This window comes from Sphaerodactylus townsendi, linkage group LG07 (genome assembly GCF_021028975.2).
Source record: "Sphaerodactylus townsendi isolate TG3544 linkage group LG07, MPM_Stown_v2.3, whole genome shotgun sequence".
NCBI classification, from domain to species: Eukaryota; Metazoa; Chordata; class Lepidosauria; order Squamata; family Sphaerodactylidae; genus Sphaerodactylus; species Sphaerodactylus townsendi.
In genome coordinates, this window is record NC_059431.1 from 32,883,381 (window position 1) to 32,903,747 (window position 20,367).

The 20,367-nt window shown below is 41.1% G+C and overlaps 1 protein-coding gene across 4 annotated transcripts in view; it reads right to left on the reverse strand.

Annotated features, from left to right (window-relative positions):
• Positions 1 to 20,367, reverse strand: part of ADAMTS6 (ADAM metallopeptidase with thrombospondin type 1 motif 6) — a 163,040-nt gene that overhangs the window by 59,472 nt on the left and 83,201 nt on the right. For all 4 annotated transcript variants that reach the window (XM_048503480.1, XM_048503479.1, XM_048503477.1 and 1 more), the window contains 2 exons: positions 12,912 to 13,058; positions 4,960 to 5,101 (listed from right to left, as the gene is read on the reverse strand). In XM_048503480.1, the coding sequence (XP_048359437.1) occupies positions 4,960 to 5,101; positions 12,912 to 13,058 (289 nt within the window). The remainder of the gene's footprint in view (positions 1 to 4,959; positions 5,102 to 12,911; positions 13,059 to 20,367) is intronic.

Genomic DNA, 20,367 nt, shown 5'->3' on the forward strand with positions numbered 1-20,367 from the left:
CAGTTGGTAGGTCAATAGTTTATAAAAGTTACACGAGGCGGTAAACCTCAGAATGTTTTATTTGCATTGTGGTTGATCCTGTTTGTTTTATTGCAAGTGCATCAGCGAAGCAAGCTGGGGTAAGGGTGTTTGTTTGTGCTTGCTCTACAATATTTTGGTCCAAAAGAGAGTATGCTGCTTCAGTATAGGAACACAGCTGGGTCTAGGAGAGTTTGCTTGAATAAAACAAAACAATGTATGAAGTGGATCCAATCAGTTGGGACTAGATCTGGCCACAAGGGCAACGATCCACCTCACCTTCAAGTGAGAGCAATGAGTCCCTCTATTGCTATCAGTTTCCTTCCTGTATATCATACAATACTCCACCAACCACAGCACCCATGCCAAACGCTCTCTTGTTCAGAAGCCACTGCACTTCCCCAAAGATTTCTCTTTGCTAAAAGTAAACAACTAATGGATTTATTCAACACTGCTGTGTTCCTGATACCACTAGAATATGAAGTTGACTTAAAGCCTGAATGCCAACATTTGTCTTCTTTATGGAACATAGAAGGTTCAAGTTATGAAGGTTACATATATGAGTGCCTACCAATCATTTAAGCATTTCTATTTCTTCCCACTTGTAATAATGCTAAAGTGATATGAGTTATCTAGTGACTCTCCCTCTATTTCTTCTCCTTGTTTTCCAGGAATAAGTTCATTTCAGCATGAAGCAACAATCTATATATATATATAAAGCTAACAGTGTGTTTGTTCCTCACTGTCTATCTCCGAAAGTACTTGACCAATTGCTTTGAAATTTTCACACAACGTCGCATTCGCGTGCAGCCAGGTTTTCATACTGTTCCCACACCTCCTGTTGTGTTCATGCCACAACTGTGCCAGTTATTGTGTACATGCCACACCTGTGACAGTTGGAACCACAGTTCTGTTCCGCAACAGCGTAATCTGCTGAACGTCAGAGCAACACCCTCTGATACAAGGGAAACAACCATGCCTTCTTTGAAACCCCCTGCTATCTGGCGTGAAAGGGATGGGGCCTGCCATCTGGACATGGCCCACCCACCCTAGCAGAGGAAGGGGGAGGTGAGGGAGGGGCCAGGAGTTTGCTGACCCAAACGCTCTGAAATCTGAACGCACCGTAGCTCATGCCTCCCAGCGTGTTTTCAGCTATTTACCTAGCTCATGTATCACACCTGGGCCAGGTAAACCATGATAACAAGCTACGTTCCGGGAACCTTCCACACAGGCTGGAAACCTCCTCTCCCTGTGAAGCAACAAGGGAGAGAGAGGGGGGGAGGGTACGCTCTCTCAGGTCAGCCAGGGGAAGGAGGGCAGAGAGACTTGCTAGGAGGAGGGTGATGTGGGGCAAGGGCTGCCGCATGCACCAGGCGTCCTGTGGGCGCAGTTGTTTCTTGGCTCCTCGGGCCAATTGGAAGAGTCACCATCTGGGGTGACCAACCCCCAGGTTAGGGTAGGAGGGAAGGATACACTGCCCAAAGGCCCCGGGCGAGGAGGGGAAACGCCACACCACAGTATTATTTATTACTAGCTGTACCTGGCCACACGTTGCTGCGGCTCATTCTGGTGAAATGGAAAAGGAATAGTACCAGCAAATGAATTGCAGATGCCACCACTGCCTCCTCAGAAAAACGCACACACAAATGTGCAGGGTGGTGTAAGCACCTTATTTCACCATGTGATTACACCCTCAGTTCACCAGTTCCCTTCACACTTGGAATGGCTGAAGTGCCTATAAGCATATCTTCCCCATCCCTCTTTTCCTGCACTACATCATCAGCTGAAAACTCACCAGAGGAAGTGTCACATTCGGGTAGGGCCAGGTTTTCATACTGTTTCCACACCTCCTATTATGTACATGTCACAACTGTGAGAGGTGTTGTGTACATGCCACACCTGTGACAGTTGGAACCATGCAAGGGAAGGGAGTGAAAGGGACGGGGTCCGCCATCTGGACATGGCCCACCCACCCTAGCAGAGGAAGGGGAACGTGAAGGAGGGAGGGGGAGGGGTGCCATGCAAGGGAATGGGAGAGAGGGAGGGGAGTGAGGGGCCCCTTGCCCCTCCCCTCCCTTGCAAGCATTGTGCAATGACACATGTTAGAACCATTCGCTTTCTCTTTTCTTTCTTTTCCACTTCACCAGACTGAGCCACAGCAACGCGTGGCCGGGTACCGCTAGTACAGTTTAAAATCCCTGCAGAATAGGTACTCTGGCAATCAATGGGGTGACAGATGTCATAGCCAGACCACCCTCATATCTGAATAGGAACTTTTATCTGAGATGATGAACCGGACTTTGTCAGTGGACTGCCAGTTGCCTATGCACAATTTATACTATATTCCTTAGGCCTCCAATCCCTGACTAAAGATAATGCAAATTATCTTATGTTCTTTTCTGGCCATTTTGTGAAAGTAGCAGTTAGGCAGTATTAGCACTTAGGTCAATTAATATTATTAATGTTTAAATTATTAAAACCACAATTGCATAGGCATTAATTACAATAGCTTCTGAATATTTTTAATTTGGCAGGTACATGAACGCACACAACTAGATATGTACACAATAAAACTGAAAAAAGCACATGATGTGAAACTTAAACAAGGATAACAGGTTGATCTAATTCTTGTTCAGAATATATACACTTTTAAAAAGTGAATATTGGTATGACTACATGCCATGGCATAAAACACAGAAATCCTACATAGAAAATATTTTGGCCACAGTTTCAGAGTGTACATGAGGCTCACATGTATGAAGAATGATCCCACATAATCATATACACATGTGGAATTCATGGAGATTCCCACAAAGATTAATGTGCAGGAATAGTACCATGTATGAACCAGACCCACTTTCAAAAGAACACTCCTAGAAACAAAAGTGGAATCCCAGATAATGTGACCGCTAAGTTATTCAACTGCTCAGCATATGGTAGAAGCACGAGGAGTGCTAGCACTCCAGAAGCAATTAGCTACTCCTGTAGCTTCTATTCAACACAGAGATCTGATACTGGTAGGGATAATGCAGAATAAGAAAATAGATCTGAGGTAGCCAACACTAAGTAAACGTCACATGAAGAAAAGAACTTCTTCTGTAGCTTCGCACTAGGAGTTCAAAGTGAGACCTCTTTTCTCCAGGTGCTGATTCTGTTCAATTCTTTTTCTCACTTTGTCTTTCACTGTAGTATAAAACCACAGCCACATACTCAACATCACAAGGAACTGAAGGTTGGCAGTAGGTGCTTAGCTGCCCTGATCAACTGACAGGAACAACTGTGCCTGGGTAAAACATCTGCTCATTGCCCAAACCACCTACTGAACACTACTGCAAAACATCAATTTCACAATATAAAATATGCAAATTTAAAAAGAGGCCAATGCTCAACAACAGTCTGCACATTATAAGGCTATATTCAGATGTCATGGACAAACTTCAGTGACAAGACCAACACTGAAAACTTTCCGGTTTGGTGGAAACTGCGGTTTGTTTTAACATCAAAATAGTGGGTTATTTCCTGCCTAAGATTCCAAACTATGGTTATATTCTGGTTTGTAGGTTAAGACAGAAACCACAATTTGCTAAAACATATCACAACAAATATTGGTTTCTATAAAACCAGCATGTCTTCAATCTTGGCTCAACCCAGAGGGGGGAGGAAGGAGGGAGGAATATGTAAGGACTCCTTGACACATACAATCCTGAGATTGTTTGTGACCTCTGAATACAGACTAAGTGTCCAGTGTAAATGTAAACACAGCATCCCTCAAATGTGAGTTGTTCACATAATGAAATTAGATGTCTGCAAACCCTCTGGTTTTGAAAGTACTTTAAAAATAGGATGACTATAGGGAAAAGAAAAAAAGAAGAGTATGAAAGCAAGTGGATTGGAGACAATGAAGGGGGGACAGAAGAGAGTGAGGAATGGAAGCTTAAATAGAAATAATAAAGGCCTTTTCTGAGACATCAAGAATGAGAGACCCAACCAGACAGCCAACCACACACAACTTTTAAATCCACAGCTATATGAGCTGCCAAAAGTCATAGTACTGTCCCAAGAATAATATTGCATTTGTCACCCTGGGGATATTAAAAATGAATTCCCTTTGTACTATATCTCTAACAGAAGTGATTAGTGCAAATGATTAGGTAAATTATTTTTTAAAGTTTTTAAAGGCTTGGCCAAGCATTTTAATTTAATTTTTTAAAAATTTAAAGTATATAAAATGATATGTAACTTGGCACCAGAAATCTGCAAATTTACTTTTAATACAGTTTTTATACTCAGCTGATGACTCTGTAGAATTGTAACTGACATTTTAGTCTACAAAACATTCTGTCAATGCTCTGAACTACACGCTATTAGATTGTTTTGAATTCATATTAAAAAATAATAGCAATAATAAATGCTCTTAAATCGGAAGAAAAACACCTGTCAATTCTCCTCTGTGTGACTATCATTATTAACAGTATTAGTAAATACGAAATAAAAATCCTCACAAGATCACTAAAAACAGAGTTTAACATAGAAAGAACTATCACAATATTATCACTTGATAATTTAATATCTTATGAACCTTGTCTACCATGCACTAGCAACATTTTTACATATAACTTCAAGGAATCAGGAACGAGTCCTAACACTTATATTGTATTGTCTGTATAATTTGCTTTACTGAAGTTTTGAACTAGTCTTCTGGTTTAGGGGAGAAATTGCTCAGTTCATTCTTAGGCAAACATTTGCAGACAAAATATATACAAATGACTCAAGCAAAAGATGCAGCATAAGTACTTCTCATCCATCATTTTAACCAGTATCATGGTGCAAATTACTAATAGAAAACCACATCACTATTGTTGCACCTAATTAAACATGTAATGAAAGAATATATACATATTTCTAAGGAGGATACTTAACATAATGATTAAGACTTCTTACCCCATATTTACACTGGCGGGAAGTGGCTCCATATTGGAAACGACACTGTTCATCAGCATCATACACCTGACCTGGGGCCACAGCAGGATAAAGAAAGTCACGCTTGGGAGGCTCATTGTCAAGGCAAGTACCACGGCCTGAACTGTTCAACATAAAGGATCAAAAGAATCAGTAACATTATTATAGTCATCACAGCTGAAATACCAAGTCTGTGTGTGAAACAGGATATTGCAAATCAATGTAATGTAAAATTTGCATGGAAAATGTAGAATAAGAAAGAAATTGAAAGATCATAAACATTTTTCTTTGACTAGAGTAATTTTTTAAAATATAAAACTTTTTACATAAAACACTCTAAGACCATTTGTGCACAGGGCTTCTCCTCGAGGCAAGCCCACCTTCACTTCCGGGAAAATTTTTGATTATGCAGCAGATTTGTGACATTATTCAGGTTTGATTTTCATTTATGCAACTGTCACAATGCTGATGCACTTCTGCTGAATGAAGCGATGGATTTTCCTAATGCAGAGGCAATTCCAACCTTTTCCTTTAATTCGTCAGGAATCTGAACTTGAATGAGTACGCTATGCCTGCCTCGGATTATTTTTTCTCTATGTGCATCAAATTCTGCACCCACTCTCTACCTGTTCTGCTGCCAGCTCTTTCATTTCCCTCCCAGCATTCCTCATTTGGTTGCTGCTACCATTGCATCCATACAAACACACACACAATCCAAAATTACAAATCTTGAGTCTGACCCTTCTGTGGTTATTTGTGTGCTCTTTTCGCTGTTCTCTCCATCTCTATGGGCACCCCCCTGTTTGCAAGGATAGATCCTGGCTTTGCAAAGGGAAGTTGTCTGTCAAGATGGGGAGAACCCCCATTTGCAAAGTTGGATCCTGGTTATGCAAAGGGGGGGAGCCAGGAGAGTCCCTGTGAAGATGGGGAGAGTTCCCCCTATCTCCACAGGCAACCCCTCCCCACAGGCAACCCCTCCCCTCTCTTGCATGCCACCCCTCACTCCCTCCCCTTCTATGCCACCCCTCCCTAACTCCTCTTCCCTTGCATGGCACCCCTCCCCTCCCTCTTCTAGGGTGGGTGGGCCATGTCCAGATGCTGGGGCCCCTCCCTCCCCTCCCTTGCATGCCACCCCTCCCTTACTCCCCTTTCCTTGCATGCCACCCTCCCTCTCCCTTTGCTAGGGGGTTGCAAGGCTGGATCCTGGCTTTGCAAAGGCAGGGCAGGGAGCTAGCCTATGAAGATGGGGAAAGTTTTCTCCATCTCCATAGGCACCCTTCTTTGAAAAGATGGATCCTGGCTTTGCAAGTGGAAGAGCCAGCAGGGTGTTTGTAAGATGAGGAGAGTTCCCCCTATCTACATAGGCATCCCCACCCATTTGCGAGGCTGGATCCCAGCTTTGTAAAGAGGGGGGAAGCCAACCAGGTGCCTGTCAAGATGGGGAGAATTCTCCCCATTTCCAGAGCACCCCCATCTGCAAGGCTGGATCTCCACTTTGTAACGGAGGGAGCCAGCAGTATGCCCGTCCAGATGGGGAGAATGTCAAAGAAGACAAATAGGAACCTAGAAGATTTGAAACCAAAATCACCTTTTCCAAAGAAACAGCTGACATATAAGAAAACTCAGATCTCCATGCACATGTGCCCACAACCAACACAAGAATATTGTTTCAGTGCCGTGCTGATGTGTTGGTTCAACTGCATGCAGTTTTTTAAAATTGCCCCTATGAACAACATCACAGGGAAGGGGGGATGACGGGGCGTGAAAAGTAAACTCTAGAAATAACTAAAGCCCTGCTGCAGATATTGGAAAAAACATGATGGGAGGGGGGGCGATGATAGGGGAGTGAGAAATTGATCTCAGATACCCCAGGAAAAAGCTTCAGAATGAAAGAACACAAATGGGGTGGGGGAATTGTTAGTGCGTAAATGGCCTCAGAATATATCTTACATACACAACACTTGTTATGTGTTTTTTAAACTTTTGTAATTGAAAATATCACTCCTAATGCTAAATAACTAACAAAAAGGCAATAAATAAATCCTAGCTTATCCTTTAATCCTATCTTATAAACATAAAGAAACACCAAAGTTTGTTCTTGGCACACCAAAGTAGTTGTGCAGTTCTTTTAATACCAGCCATTCACTCTAGATACAACTGTGCTTTAGCAGTCTATTAACAGAGCTTGCTGCTGCAGAATCAGTATTTCAACTACTATATTTAATTTTGATCAGGGTTAAAACCATGTGGCTGGTTACCAAAATATCAATTTTCTAGCTGAGGCCCCTTCCGCACACGCAAAATAATGTGTTTTCAAACCACTTTCACAACTGTTTGCAAGTGGATTTTGCTATTCCGCACAGCTTCAAAGAACACTGAAAGCAGTTTGAAAGTGCATTATTCTGCATGTGCGGAATGAGCCCATGAGAAAGCTGCTTCTTCAAGTTTTTGAGTGAGCCAAAGGCTAATTCTAATGCAACACCAAGCCATAATTTACACTATGTGAATGATCTTGGTGCTCACTTGTGCGCTGCCTCCCCATTCACATATGCGCTGCTGAATGAAAATAAAGCTTGTTTTAGCACAAACTATGGTTTGACATTACAGCAAAAACCATGGTTTGTGCTTTTTCTCCAAACCAGAATTACGAAGCATGAAACATGTCTGCAATCCTAGTATGGCAGGGCAAGTTCAAACCTTAGTTTGACAGTTTGGATGTAACATCAAACTACAGTCTGTGTTGAATCAAAAGCCATTGACCCAGCAAGGGGGAGGAAACACTAGAGCACAAGGACCATGGAAAGATTTGGCACTGTGTATGAACTACACCATAGCTGAGTTTGAATCTAATCAGCTATTAATCTAGGCTCAAGTCTCACAAATAGCACTGATTAACTTAAATCCTAGGCTTTCACTTTAACTGGAGTTAGAACTAGGCTTCAACGGTATTCAGAACCACTTGTAAAGCCCTATAGGAGGAAAACAGATGTTAGTCTATAAAGTTTACAAGACAAATAAAATAGGAAAGCATCAGTAGAATGTTTGGACTAACAAATGGATTCATAATTTTTTAAAAAGTTTCTTGCTTAAGATTTTTGTACATTCTAACAGTATTTAACTTTTATATAGTCTCAGTGTGCATAAAACTGGACGTATGCTTTTTTACTGTTGTTCATATAGGGGTGTTAGAATTGTTAAAAGAAATCTTATACAACCATTAATTTTTTTGTCAACATTCCTTCAATTTTTGTACTCTCTGCCCCCTTGAATATTTTCCTCATACTTCACCAAAAGAAAATTATATCGAGTGAATGTTCTACAACAGTTATTGTAGATGTCATGTATTACATGTGGTAGATTTAAAAACAATGCATCATGTCAGCATTGAAATATTATTTTTGCAAACATTTATACAAACTTTCATGAAACACTAACTTCCTGCAGGAAAAAAATAATAACTGAGATAGTGAAAATTAACCACCTGCATATTTGGATAAAATGTTGTCTAACATTTTGAGAATTTTGAGTATTTGAGCATTTAAAGTATACAGACAGTCCCATCTAAAGGGCAGCAGCTGGCATGCTGCACCACCTTCTGAGGACTTCCAGGCAGCACAGGGAGGCAGCTAAACCCAGCCACCAGAATGTCCTCTACATGGCTCAATGGAGTGTCATAACTCCAAGGCCCTGGCTGCCGTGCTCCCTGCTCCAAAGCTCAGGTGGAGGCTAACTAAGGTTGACTCCACCACCAGGAATGCCCCAGCCTGTCCTCCCCACACCGTGCTGGCATCCACTCAGACACCAGCATAACTCTGTAGCAGCGCCCACTTCTGGTTTTTGCTGCTGTGAAGCTGTGGGGTGCCCAGGCGTCGGCGTACTTGCCCCCTCTGCTGGCAGGGATGCCACTTTCACTGGCGATTGGGGCAAATGGACTAGTGTGACCCCAAGCAGCATCCAAGTGGTAATTCAGCACACACACACACACACACACACACACACACACACACACACACACACACACCGAATTGGCCCATGAGGGTCAAACAACACATGATGTGGGAGATAAATGACAAGGATCCCCCCTCAAATTTAAAAAAAAGTTTGAAGTTTTTTTCACCACAAAATGCACCAAATTAAATATCAATTTGCCTCATTTATATATCATCTTTCCTCCCAGTGGAGACTCAGAGCAGCTGATCTCTCCTCCATTTTATCCTCAAAACAACCCTATGAATTGAGAAGGGCTGAGAGTGACTGGCCAAAGGTCAATTAGAGACCTTCCATGATAGAGTAGGGATTTAAACCTGGGTCTCCCAAATCCTAGCCTGACACTCCGACCATCACTTCACACTAGTTCTATGTTATGTATAGTAACATCAGATAGTTACATTATAATAAAAATGTATAGTAATAGAAAAAGATATGGTTCCCCATTGCCCAAAAATGTATTATTCCAATATAGTACGAACAATAACTATCTCAATAAGCACTTGTCATATTTCCTAGTCTATTACTTTCACAGTATTTTAAATTCGTTTTAAGCCATTTTAAAAATAGAGGGACATCTGATTTTTTCCACGTGGTGCTAAATAATTTTTTTACTACTGAGAAGATGGATGACTAAGGCTGATTATGCACAATGTATCTGGTGCACAATGGGGGTGAATGTCCGTCACGGAGAGATTTCTTGTACGGATGTATTCCCTTGAGCTCCACTTTCACTTTCCATTCTCTCCACTGCAAGCAAGACCACTTCTAGTACACAACTTTAAGGCACCAGCACAACCCTCCCAGAGATTCCAGTGCAGCTTCAGTTCCTCTCTTTGGACTGCACAGTAAAAGTACAATATAAATAATTGATAGTATTAGTAATACTGCTAATAATGGAACAAAGCAGATAAGAGAAAAAAGAATGTATTTTCCAACTTTTAAAAATCAATAGCTATGGTCTAGTCAAGGGAGAAAAAATCTGAATAACTAGCAATATATAACCCTCAGAACCAAAACAGTTCCCCCAAATTCAGTCTGCCTACTGATAAAACACACCTCATAGCAGAGAAAGGTGAAAATAATGATCAAAGCCGCTAGGTGACAAACTAATCAACTGAAAACATATTTACCATAAATCTTAAGTTTGATTACAGTCTCATTTCTCCAACATCACTGCAAAAATCATGCTGCAAATATCAGGCAGATTCTGCATGAGCCAAAACAGCGGTGTGAAAATGGTGTGAGAACGGTGTAAACCCTTAAACACTTTTTAAAACCATTTTTCACTGTTTTCACACCACTGTTTTTGGCCCATGCAGAATCTGATTCAGAGTATCTGGCAAAGGCAGCTTTTACTCTCAAAAGCTTTTACCTCAAAAATCATGTTAAGGTGTTACTGGATTAGACTGTAGCTGCAAACCAATTTTCTCCAACCCTAATGCTTATTTTATCTTTCAAAAACATATTTGTGTGTTTACTGTATTTAAAGTATTTATTATCTTTTTTTACAGGACATCAAGTTCATGAAAGCAATGGTTATTTTCTTCCTTTTCCAAACAATTATCACCACTTCCCGTAAGTGGCTACTCAGGATTTTGGGGATTATCCAGACCTAAATTTCATCTGGTATAGGAGTGAAAGCAAGAAGAGGTAATGAGTCAAAACTGTACCCCCCTCTATTAGTGGAAATCTTAGATCCATATCGTGGGTCTCCAAGGACAGTCCATGTAAAATACTTAACACAGGAAACAAACTGCTCTGAAATCAGTCAAAATTATTCAGTGGGCCTTATTACTTGAAAATTTTAGAATTAAGGCCATTGTCACTTAAATTAAAATATGTCACTTAAATTATGTCACTTAAATTAAAATATTAACAAAGCAAATGAGCAAAATAGCAAGTAAATTCTAAATAAAAGCCATCAGGAATTAAGTATCAGTAAAATCTCGGACAAATAAAGTCTTTAGTTGATGACTAAGATTAGTAGGAGAGATGTGTGAAAAATCTGCCTGAGTATTCCATCACCTGATAGACAATATAGATGGTGTTGCACTGGAGGAGATATGACTGGCTCTGCAGTTCTGTGTATTTTATTCATAGTCATAATTTCCAAAACACATATCATAGGAAATTTCTCATACAACACAACAGAGTAGTTCAACACACGTGATACCAAGACATGGGTATAGTGGCGTATCTACCTAGGGAAAAGGGGTATCCCTTGTCCCCCGGCCCCACTCTTCTGGTCACGTGGGGGGCGCAAAATCAGCCCCCACGTGACCAGGAAGTCCTGCTGCCTCGTTTTCGCGTGCCTCAACCCCGTCCATGTGTCACCGACATGGGCAGGGTCAGGGCACTCAAAGACCATGAGTGTCTTCCTGCTGCCTCCAAGTGCCCTCAACCCCACCCATGTCACCATGGACTCCCCCCTCCCTTCCCCCCCTGCTGGCTAGACTCCCAGCTGGCAGCCTGCAGTCTCTTCTGACCTCCCCTCTGGGCAGGCCAGAAAAGACTGCAGTCCTGGCCTCAGAGACCTGCTTTTATAAACACTGAGGCCAGGGGTGGGGCTTGGGGAGCAGGAAGTTGGTGCTTATAAAAGTGCTTATAAAAGCAGGTCTCTGAGGCAGAGACTGCAGTCTGTTCTGGTCTGCCCGGAGGGGAGGTCAGAAGGAACTGCCGTCTGCCGGCTGGGAGTCTAGCCGGCAGGGGGAGTGGGGGGGGGCAGTTGGGCACCCTAGACCTTGCCAATGTCCATGGTGACATGGGTGGGGTCGAAGGCACTGGCAGTGGGGGATGGAGCCTGGGGGGCATCCCAGAGACAATTTGTCTCCAGGCGCCATTTACCCCTGGTACCCCTCTGCATGGGTAATTGGGTCAAGTTCAGGTTTTTTACATAAAAACCACAGATCGTATAAAAACAAGTTGATGAAAGATGCTTTTTACCAAAGACATCACTTGGACATCCATCTGCAAAGCAGGATCTAACATCCTAAACTACAGTGCTTTTTTCAAGAGAAGGGCAATCTCATCCAAAACAAGCTAAATAAAACTCGCTGATAATGTTCTGCCTACCAAAATGAATCTATACTGAACTTCAGTTTATTAGCTCTCATCAGCCTGTTTACTGAATTCATGAAACTATTCAGAATGTTTACTGCCTCACCTGATTTTCATTCGATGGTACCAATGGTACCTCACTTCAAATACCTAGACAACTTCCTCTAGCAGTTTCATGAGGATGTTATATAGTAACCAGAGCCAAGATGGAACCTTGTTCATAAATGCCACAGGCAGAACAAACATTTTGCAGTTCCATAATCTGAAAATGAACCTGTTAGACAGAAACATAATCACTATCCCTCAGTTCCCATTTCAGGCAAGCCCCTCTGTGATCAAATGCTGTCAAGCAATGCTATCACACAATTATTGTGTATGACAAAAAGAAAAAAATCTTGCTTCAACAGAAATGCAGTGCTGCCCCAAAACAAAAACCCAGAAATTACTTATCATACTTCTGAGAAACTCACCCAGTAAACAAACACACATACATACCAGCATCCATACCTCTCTTAATGCAGACTGAACATGTAAAAGAAAGCTGAGTAGGAAAGATCTTCAACAAGGGGATGCAATTTATGCAACGATATCGACAGAACAGCTTTGAAGAACCAATCACCTGACTGAGATTGGACCACTGAAACAAGGCATCCCCCTCCCTTCCCCTCTTCTGTTACCCCAAAGGCTGACTAGTACTGTTAGACCCAGCAGTATTAATCATCCGTTTGGTAGTGAAGCGCCTCATATGCAGTAGTATACACACAACCCACTGCTACATGCAAGGTTCTCTTCTTGCACGATGCACTTTCCTTATCATTATATATTAACCCTAACAGGCATAACAGAGGGTAAAATTTTGCAAGAATCTCTCTTCAGAAACTACTTACTCTAAAAAACTGGTGATATAATCCCTGCTGCAGGCTGACCATGAGAAGGGGTTGGTGTTTGCTGTAATGTGAGCTGCCATAAGTTTTGCTGCTTCATAACCTTTGGTCCCACAAGAATTTCCAATTCCATCATGGTTCATACCAAAACTGTCCAAAAGAATAGGTGGAATGGAGCCCATTATTTTAACAGGGAACAAACAATTGTAACATTATATATCTTACATATAGATTTTAGCACTGAAAAAAAAACAGGAATTAAACCACGGTAAACAATCAACTCAAGTCTAAAAGTTATTAGTGCAAATGTTTAAGCTTAAGGTATATTTGGATACTGTACTGTTATTTATGCTTACATTTAAAAATGAGGTAATACAGCATGAAACATATTAAGAACCTAAGCAATATTCACTACAATGAACTGAGACAACTATTTAAGTGTTAGATATATAATTTCCCTGTGTGAAATTCTCATACTACTTACTACGTTCAAGCACTACATCAGCAAATGAGCATCTTCCTCTAACCATAGACAACAGGTATTCCATGAACACAGCCATCAGTCATGCATAAGCTTTCCTGAGTGAGAGCTCACTTTGTCAGATGCATCTCTAGATTGTCCATTCAATCGATCTCAAGTTATGCCTGGAGTTCAAGCAACAGAGAAGGTGGGCAGGGAAGTAACAAGGGGTTACAAGAAGTTACAAGTTCTACTGGCTTCACTTCAAGTAACTGCTTTGGATGGACACAGCGCAGTTGACAGAGTGAACTCTGACTCATTAAGGTTTTTTTTGAAATACATTTTGTTTGTCTTCGAGGTTCTGCTAGCATCCTGCTTATTTAATTTTTTTATAACAGACTAATATGACTACCCTTCTGGAGCCATTACTCACGAGGCTCTAACCATTTCTGCTTGACTCGTCTGTTCTACTGCCATTAAGAATTAAGATTTGTTATTAAAACCAATGTGCACAATTAAGACATCATACTAAATCCTAGATTGCACTAACCAAACTTGAGAATATAAACCCTGCTCCAAAAGGGACAAGAAGTTGACCACTATTTAAAACTGTTTGCCTGTTTTTGTTTTCTATTGTCTTATGAATCAACAGTTTCACTCTCATGCACATGGCATACAGTTATGGGCTGGAAATGCAGTTCAAATGATGATTCCTGATTCTAGTTAGCTGTCCAACTGACAAACATTGTTTGTCAATTCAGACATCATATCAGACCACACTTAGAGACATAGAAAGATGACTTAAACCTCATCTATCCCAGAATTACCTACTCTGCTTGACAGCAGCTAGATCTCATAGAGTCTACTTCTGAGCCCAGCTACTTCCGATGCTTGGAGTGGCAACTGAATTGAGCACTATGTGACTTTTGATGAGTCCCAACATGCTGTTATTCTGTAAGTAAATTAACCTCAATAAGACTTTGAAAGATGAAACTCTGCTCAGGACTGTACTGATATATAACCCCTCTTGTTGAACACATGTCCCCAAAATGTTTAATTTTGCTCCCTCTTGTTTTCCTGACTGATTTGCCCCTCTCACGTGGATGTTTTTAACATCAACTGATATCCTCCTGGTTGCAATGGAAATGTCCTGGAGTTGATGTGAACTGTACTCTAGAGTTCTACAAAAGTATTGCTGCAATATGGCTCCTGCAAGTTGCTTAATTCTTCTCATATATCCATTCCCTTGAAGCCCTTGCTAATGTTATCTTCATTATACATGAAACATTGAACCTTTTCCTCACATTTGTGACTTAGGAATTGGGCAGCACAGCTCCATCCCATTCTGCTCAGATAATGTAAGAAACGTGGGAAGGACCCATTTGGGGCTCCACTGCACAATGTTGTTTTAAGAGATGTGACACCAACATGGAAAACAGATGGAATCTACCCATCCTAGAATTTCTCATGTATATTTGCAGTGAGAAAAGAAATTACCATGTATTAGTGAGATGATGAGAAAAGTGAAGTCTAGACATAAACGCTTCTCTGAATTGATAGTCTTCCTGACCTAAGAGTACTAATGGCTGCTTCACCACTGACTGCAATACAACTGAATCTTTACACTTATAAAATATTTCCTTAAGAAAATTTGGAGAGTTGCAGTGCAATTCTGTACAGAATTAAACCAGTTCAAACCCACTGACTGCAATGGGTTTAAATTGGAATATAAAAAGAATTATACTGTAAAATTGATCTTAAAAGTAACAGACAACATTCAACAGAAGATAAGCTTCAAATTGCATCTGAATTTCATTCTTCCCTTTGAAGAATGTGAACAAAACTGTGAACAAAAACAATGCTATAAAAAACTAAATAGCAAGGATGAAATAGTCATTAAATGATTGGTTTATTTATTTTTGAAGTGCAAAAATGGAAGAATAAACATAGACCAAAAACAGATTGAGAAGCATGTTATGTAAAATATATATGTTTAAAGGAATCTCTATTACAGAGGCTTTTACTTTAGAAAAGCATACATGAAATATTTTAAATCTGATTACTGGGCTGATCCAATGAAATCACAAATATCTTTTGGCTGGAGGATAGCAATGTTTGGGAGGGAACACGGCATGGTATAGCCCAATCTCATCAGTTTTTGAAAGCTAAGCAATGTCAAGGCTCTACAAAGGAAAGCAATGGCAAATAAAAACTATGCTGCACTAACATGTAACTGTTGTCCTCTGTGCAGTCCTATATTGGGACTGGGCTTGCGCAGGCCAGTCACAGAGATTGAGTAGAAAGCTTTAGCTAAGAAAAGAACTCTCCAACCCCTCCTAACCAGGGCACAGGGGCGAATTTTTCCAAATGGTCAAGTGATTGGGAGGAGGAGGCAGAACTGCCCTCAGTTCTCTTACTGCCACCATTGAAAGAGGTAGTAAGTCTTTCAGCTCCTTCACTTCATATTACCTCAAGATTCTGTGCCGTTTTTCTGAGGTAAAATTTCTTTGTTTTGACTATGTCTTTGAAGGATGAGGCATTGTTCAAAAAGTGTGCCACTTGTGGGGTTAAAATTGCCAAATATTGTCCATTATGCCAAATATTGTCCATTGTCCACTGCCCATTATGTCTGGGAAAAGGCCATATTCCATCCACTTGCTGTTCCTGTGCCCTCCTCACCCCAAACATGTTGGTCGTATGGTCTTCATATTTGAAGGCAGCGCTTTGGGAGAAATTGCTGCTGCCTGAGGCACCTTGAAGGGTGACAACATCAATTTTCCCCAATGTCTTCTGTCCCAGTTGGGACTAAGGCATCCCTCCACAGTGCCTTGACTCTCTGCGCTTCTTCTGAGCTTCCTGCAGGCTACAAAGCGCTCCAAACCTTTGGAGAGGCTGGCTAAAGTGGTGGGCAAGTCTTCTTCAAAATCCTCTTGTCACCAGCATTCCAAATCTCACTCTCCCTCGTCTTTGGAAATGCATGAGCACAGTCCTCAGCGCTGGGACCGCTCAGCACGGTCATCTTTCAATGCCACTTGTGAAGTATCCCGGAGTATCCCTGAGGGATGAGTCTTGGTGCCAGTCTGGCCTGCATTGCCAATCTTCTATGCCGAAGTTTCACCATCAAAGTGATTCCTCGGGGGTGGCTGCGCTGTGTGCTAGTTTAGGATCTCCTTCAACACAGCCCACCTCTACCTGTGTCGATGCCAGGATCATGTTGGCTCAATGCTGGTGCCTTCGACATCAGCAGCTGCTCAGGACACAGGGCCTCTGCCTCATCTGCCTTTCAGCACAACCTGTCAGAGCCAATGTGGGACTGCACAGAAGATCATGGAGTTGAACCTCTGCTTCACACTTCCCTTGAAAGCTGCCTGCTGTAGTCACCATAAGTTAGTTGTGACTTGATGACACTTTATACACACACAAAGCAATGTTCAGGCACTTCAGATGCTATGTAGCAAAAGAACATGAAAGCCAACTGTCCCTTCCCCAATATGCCACCAAATTCCTCTGCTAGGGGTTGGGGACCATTAAGAATAAAATGCATCATAATGGGTGCTATAGTAAGGAGGAGGAATTGAGCAGTAATTTTCCTCTCTTTCTGCTGAGACAGAAATTGCAGCCATGCAGGCATTCTGTTTGCACAAGAAGAATCTGGATAATTTGGACAGGTTCCTCCTCCTGACTGCATTCTTCCTTGCTGCAGTGCATTTATAAAGATTCCACAAACCTTGCCATAAGGTTTCAGGGAGCTTTAGAGAAACACTAGAGACAAAGAAAAATCTGACTCTGCAAGTCGTTCAGATTGGGTGATATTGCTACTTAATATTTTTTATGTGGCAGCTGCCTGATTAATGTTGCTCACATTAACAATGTCATATATGCAGATGACAGCACATTACTCGTAGAAAACAGTGAAGACTTGAAACAACTACTGATGAAGAGCAAAGTTGAAAGTGCCAAAGCAGAACTACAGCTGAATATGAAGACAAAAGCAAAGATTATTAAGGAATTATACAATTTTAAGGCTGATGGTGAAGTAACTGAAATTGTTAAAGATTTTCTATTCCTTGGTGCCCTCATCAATGAAAAGAGAGGCTGCAATCAAGAAACCAGAAGGAGATTGAGACTGGGACGGGCAGCCATAATGGAGCTAGAAATAATCCTTAGGTGCTGGTGACCAAGATCAAGATAATCCATACGATAGCATTCCTCACTACTATGTATGGGTGTGAAAATTGGACAATGAAGAAAGCTGTCAAGAAGAAAATTGATTCATTTGAACTGTGGTGTTAGAGTAGAATTTTACGGATACCGTGGACTGCCCAAAAGACAAAAAAGTGGGTTCTAGATCAAATTAGAATCAAAACCAGAGATTGGAATGACCAAACTGAGGCTATTATAATTTGGTCACATAATGAGCAGATAAGACTCACTGAAAAAGAAAATGCTAGGAAAAGTTGAAGGCAGCAAGAAGAGAAATGGATTGACTCAATCAAGGAAACCACAGCCCTCAGTCTGCAAGACCTGAGCAAGGCTGTTAACATTAGAATGTTCTAGAAGTCATTAATTCATAGAGTTGCCACAAGTCATAATTGACTTGACAGCACTTAACATGTACACACCCATTTTGTGATTAATTGTAATTCTGCATTGTTAGCTGCTCGATTTTGTGATAAAATATATAAAGAAACACACAAATACTAATTGATCCTACTAACCTTAATGAATCTACACAAAACATTTCTCTGACTTCCAAAAGTGATTGCTTATCCAAATGTGTATTCTCTCAAAAGGGGTAGATACCATTTTGGTTGAATTAAGTTACCAGATTCATCAAATGTTCTGGAATATCCTCTGAAATTTCCCAAACTTCTGGTGTCTTTGTTAAAGAAAAGTTGCATCAGTTTTGAAAATGAAAAGTGCTTTTAAAATTAAAACAGATGGTACCCAAAAAAGTACTTTGAATAAGATTGAATTAAGTTCGAGTACAAGTCCAAACAGATGTGGATCCTTCCCCATCTTCCCCTCCCTCGACAGACCCCAGAGACATGTTGGGAATCAGGGAATCCTTACAAAGTGCCACGAAAAGACTGGAAGGATGCAATCAGGATGGAAAAATTACTACACAAGATAAGTAGAATTACAGTCTATCCACGAGAAGAAAAGAAATTAATTAGGTAAGAATTTCCTTTCCCCTCTTGTGCTTAGCAGGTCATTCCATATAGGTATGTTAAAAAGTGATATATTCTGGGGGAGACGCATAAATCCATTTAGAAACTTTTTTTATCTTGCCCTTCCTCCAAGGAATTCAGAGCAGCATATAATGTTCTTCTTTACCAATTTATCCTCACAAAAACTTCTGTAAGATTAAGCTGACAGGCTTCATGAGTCAGTTTGATGGAATCTGTATCCAGATCTCTCAGATTCTAACATTTTGTGCTATGCTTATTGTGATGGATTACAAGGAAAAGTGAAATTTTAAACTGCAGTTTTGTCTAAGAAAAGAATTGCTTACCTTCATAGCGTGGCACAGAAAGGCCTAGGACAATAGGAGTCACCTGATTGTCTGTGGCCTCCTGCACTCTGGGCAAGTGACAGTGTGATGCAGAAGGGGGAGGTTATTTTCCTTGTGAGGACAACCTGAAAGGCTTTGTGTCAGAATCACTCTTGCTGTTAAGAACTGTCTGCCTTAACTAAACTGAACGCCTCTGAGAGGATAGTTCTGTCAAAGTGTGTGACAGGAATTACTGTTAACAATCTGAGTGCTGGGAAAAAAGTAATTATACACTGACCAAGTATACTGATGAGTTAGGTATATAGTGAAGGTCATATAAACTGGGATAGGAATATCTTATAGGTAGAGAAAAGTTCCAGTGTACCAGTGGGTTTGGGTTACAGGTATTTGCTTTATGTTTATCTCAGTGAAGAGTTTATGCTTTATTTTTGAGGGTTTATCTAACTGGAGGGCTGAGCGAGTGTACTGTGGATAAGCATTCTAGCCTATGTTAGGCCCTTGTGTGTAGAAACCATAAGCCAGTGTCATTTAAGATAAAGGAGCTGTACAAACTGAGTAACATATATGAAACCACTATAGTGCTTAAATTTAGAGACCTGTGCCTCTAATGACCATGATCCTAATGCCTAAGAAGTTGAAACAAAGGGAAATCTGAAATCATTTATAGAGCTCTGTTGTCATCATACAGAAGAATTGTGAGGAGTCCTGTGGGAAGAGCAACTGGAGGGAGAATTAGACATTTCTGTAGATTCTGCTTCTTATTTGAGTGGGAACAGACACCATCTCATGTGCGCTGCTGGTAAGCCCAACCAAGAATGCAACTGTGAGATCATGATCCGAAGTGGAAAAACTCTCTGGGCGTTAATCATCACAGGTCAGCAGAGACCTGCACTTGTTTTGGCAGGCTAATTCTGTCCTGTCCTGCCCAGTTCAAAATGTAAGGAAGACGTTATCCACATCACAAAAAAAGTAAGTGTAGTGTTTCTCCCTCAAGAATCAGAAGGGAACACACATCTTGCAACTGTCTTGCAGGCCTCTCTGAGGGGACAGCAAACCAGTATTGGTGGTTCTTGTTCCAGAAGAACTGAAAGTAAATTTTGCTAGTTCTTAGGCTCACTATGGCCATGGTAAGGTATGTACATTCTATTCAGATAATGAGGGGGAAATAGGCAAGGACAAAAAAAAAGCCTTAAACTGAGACTCAGTTTTTGCTGTTCCCCACTTCTCTGACACATATCTGAGAGAGAGAACAGAGACGGGGGTGGAGGGATCACTGCTTTCCACTGCTGGTAAGAGATCACTTTCTTTGACTTTCATTTTTATCAGCACTAACAAAACCCTGCTTTTCCACACCCGTGTTGGAAAATAAACAGGAGCTAAGGAAAGGTCCCTCCTCACTGGTCAACTTTTGCCCTAACTGCTGGTCCCAGGAGGTAGAACCTAATCCTCCATGAAATGTCATTTTAGCCACAAGGAGAGAATGT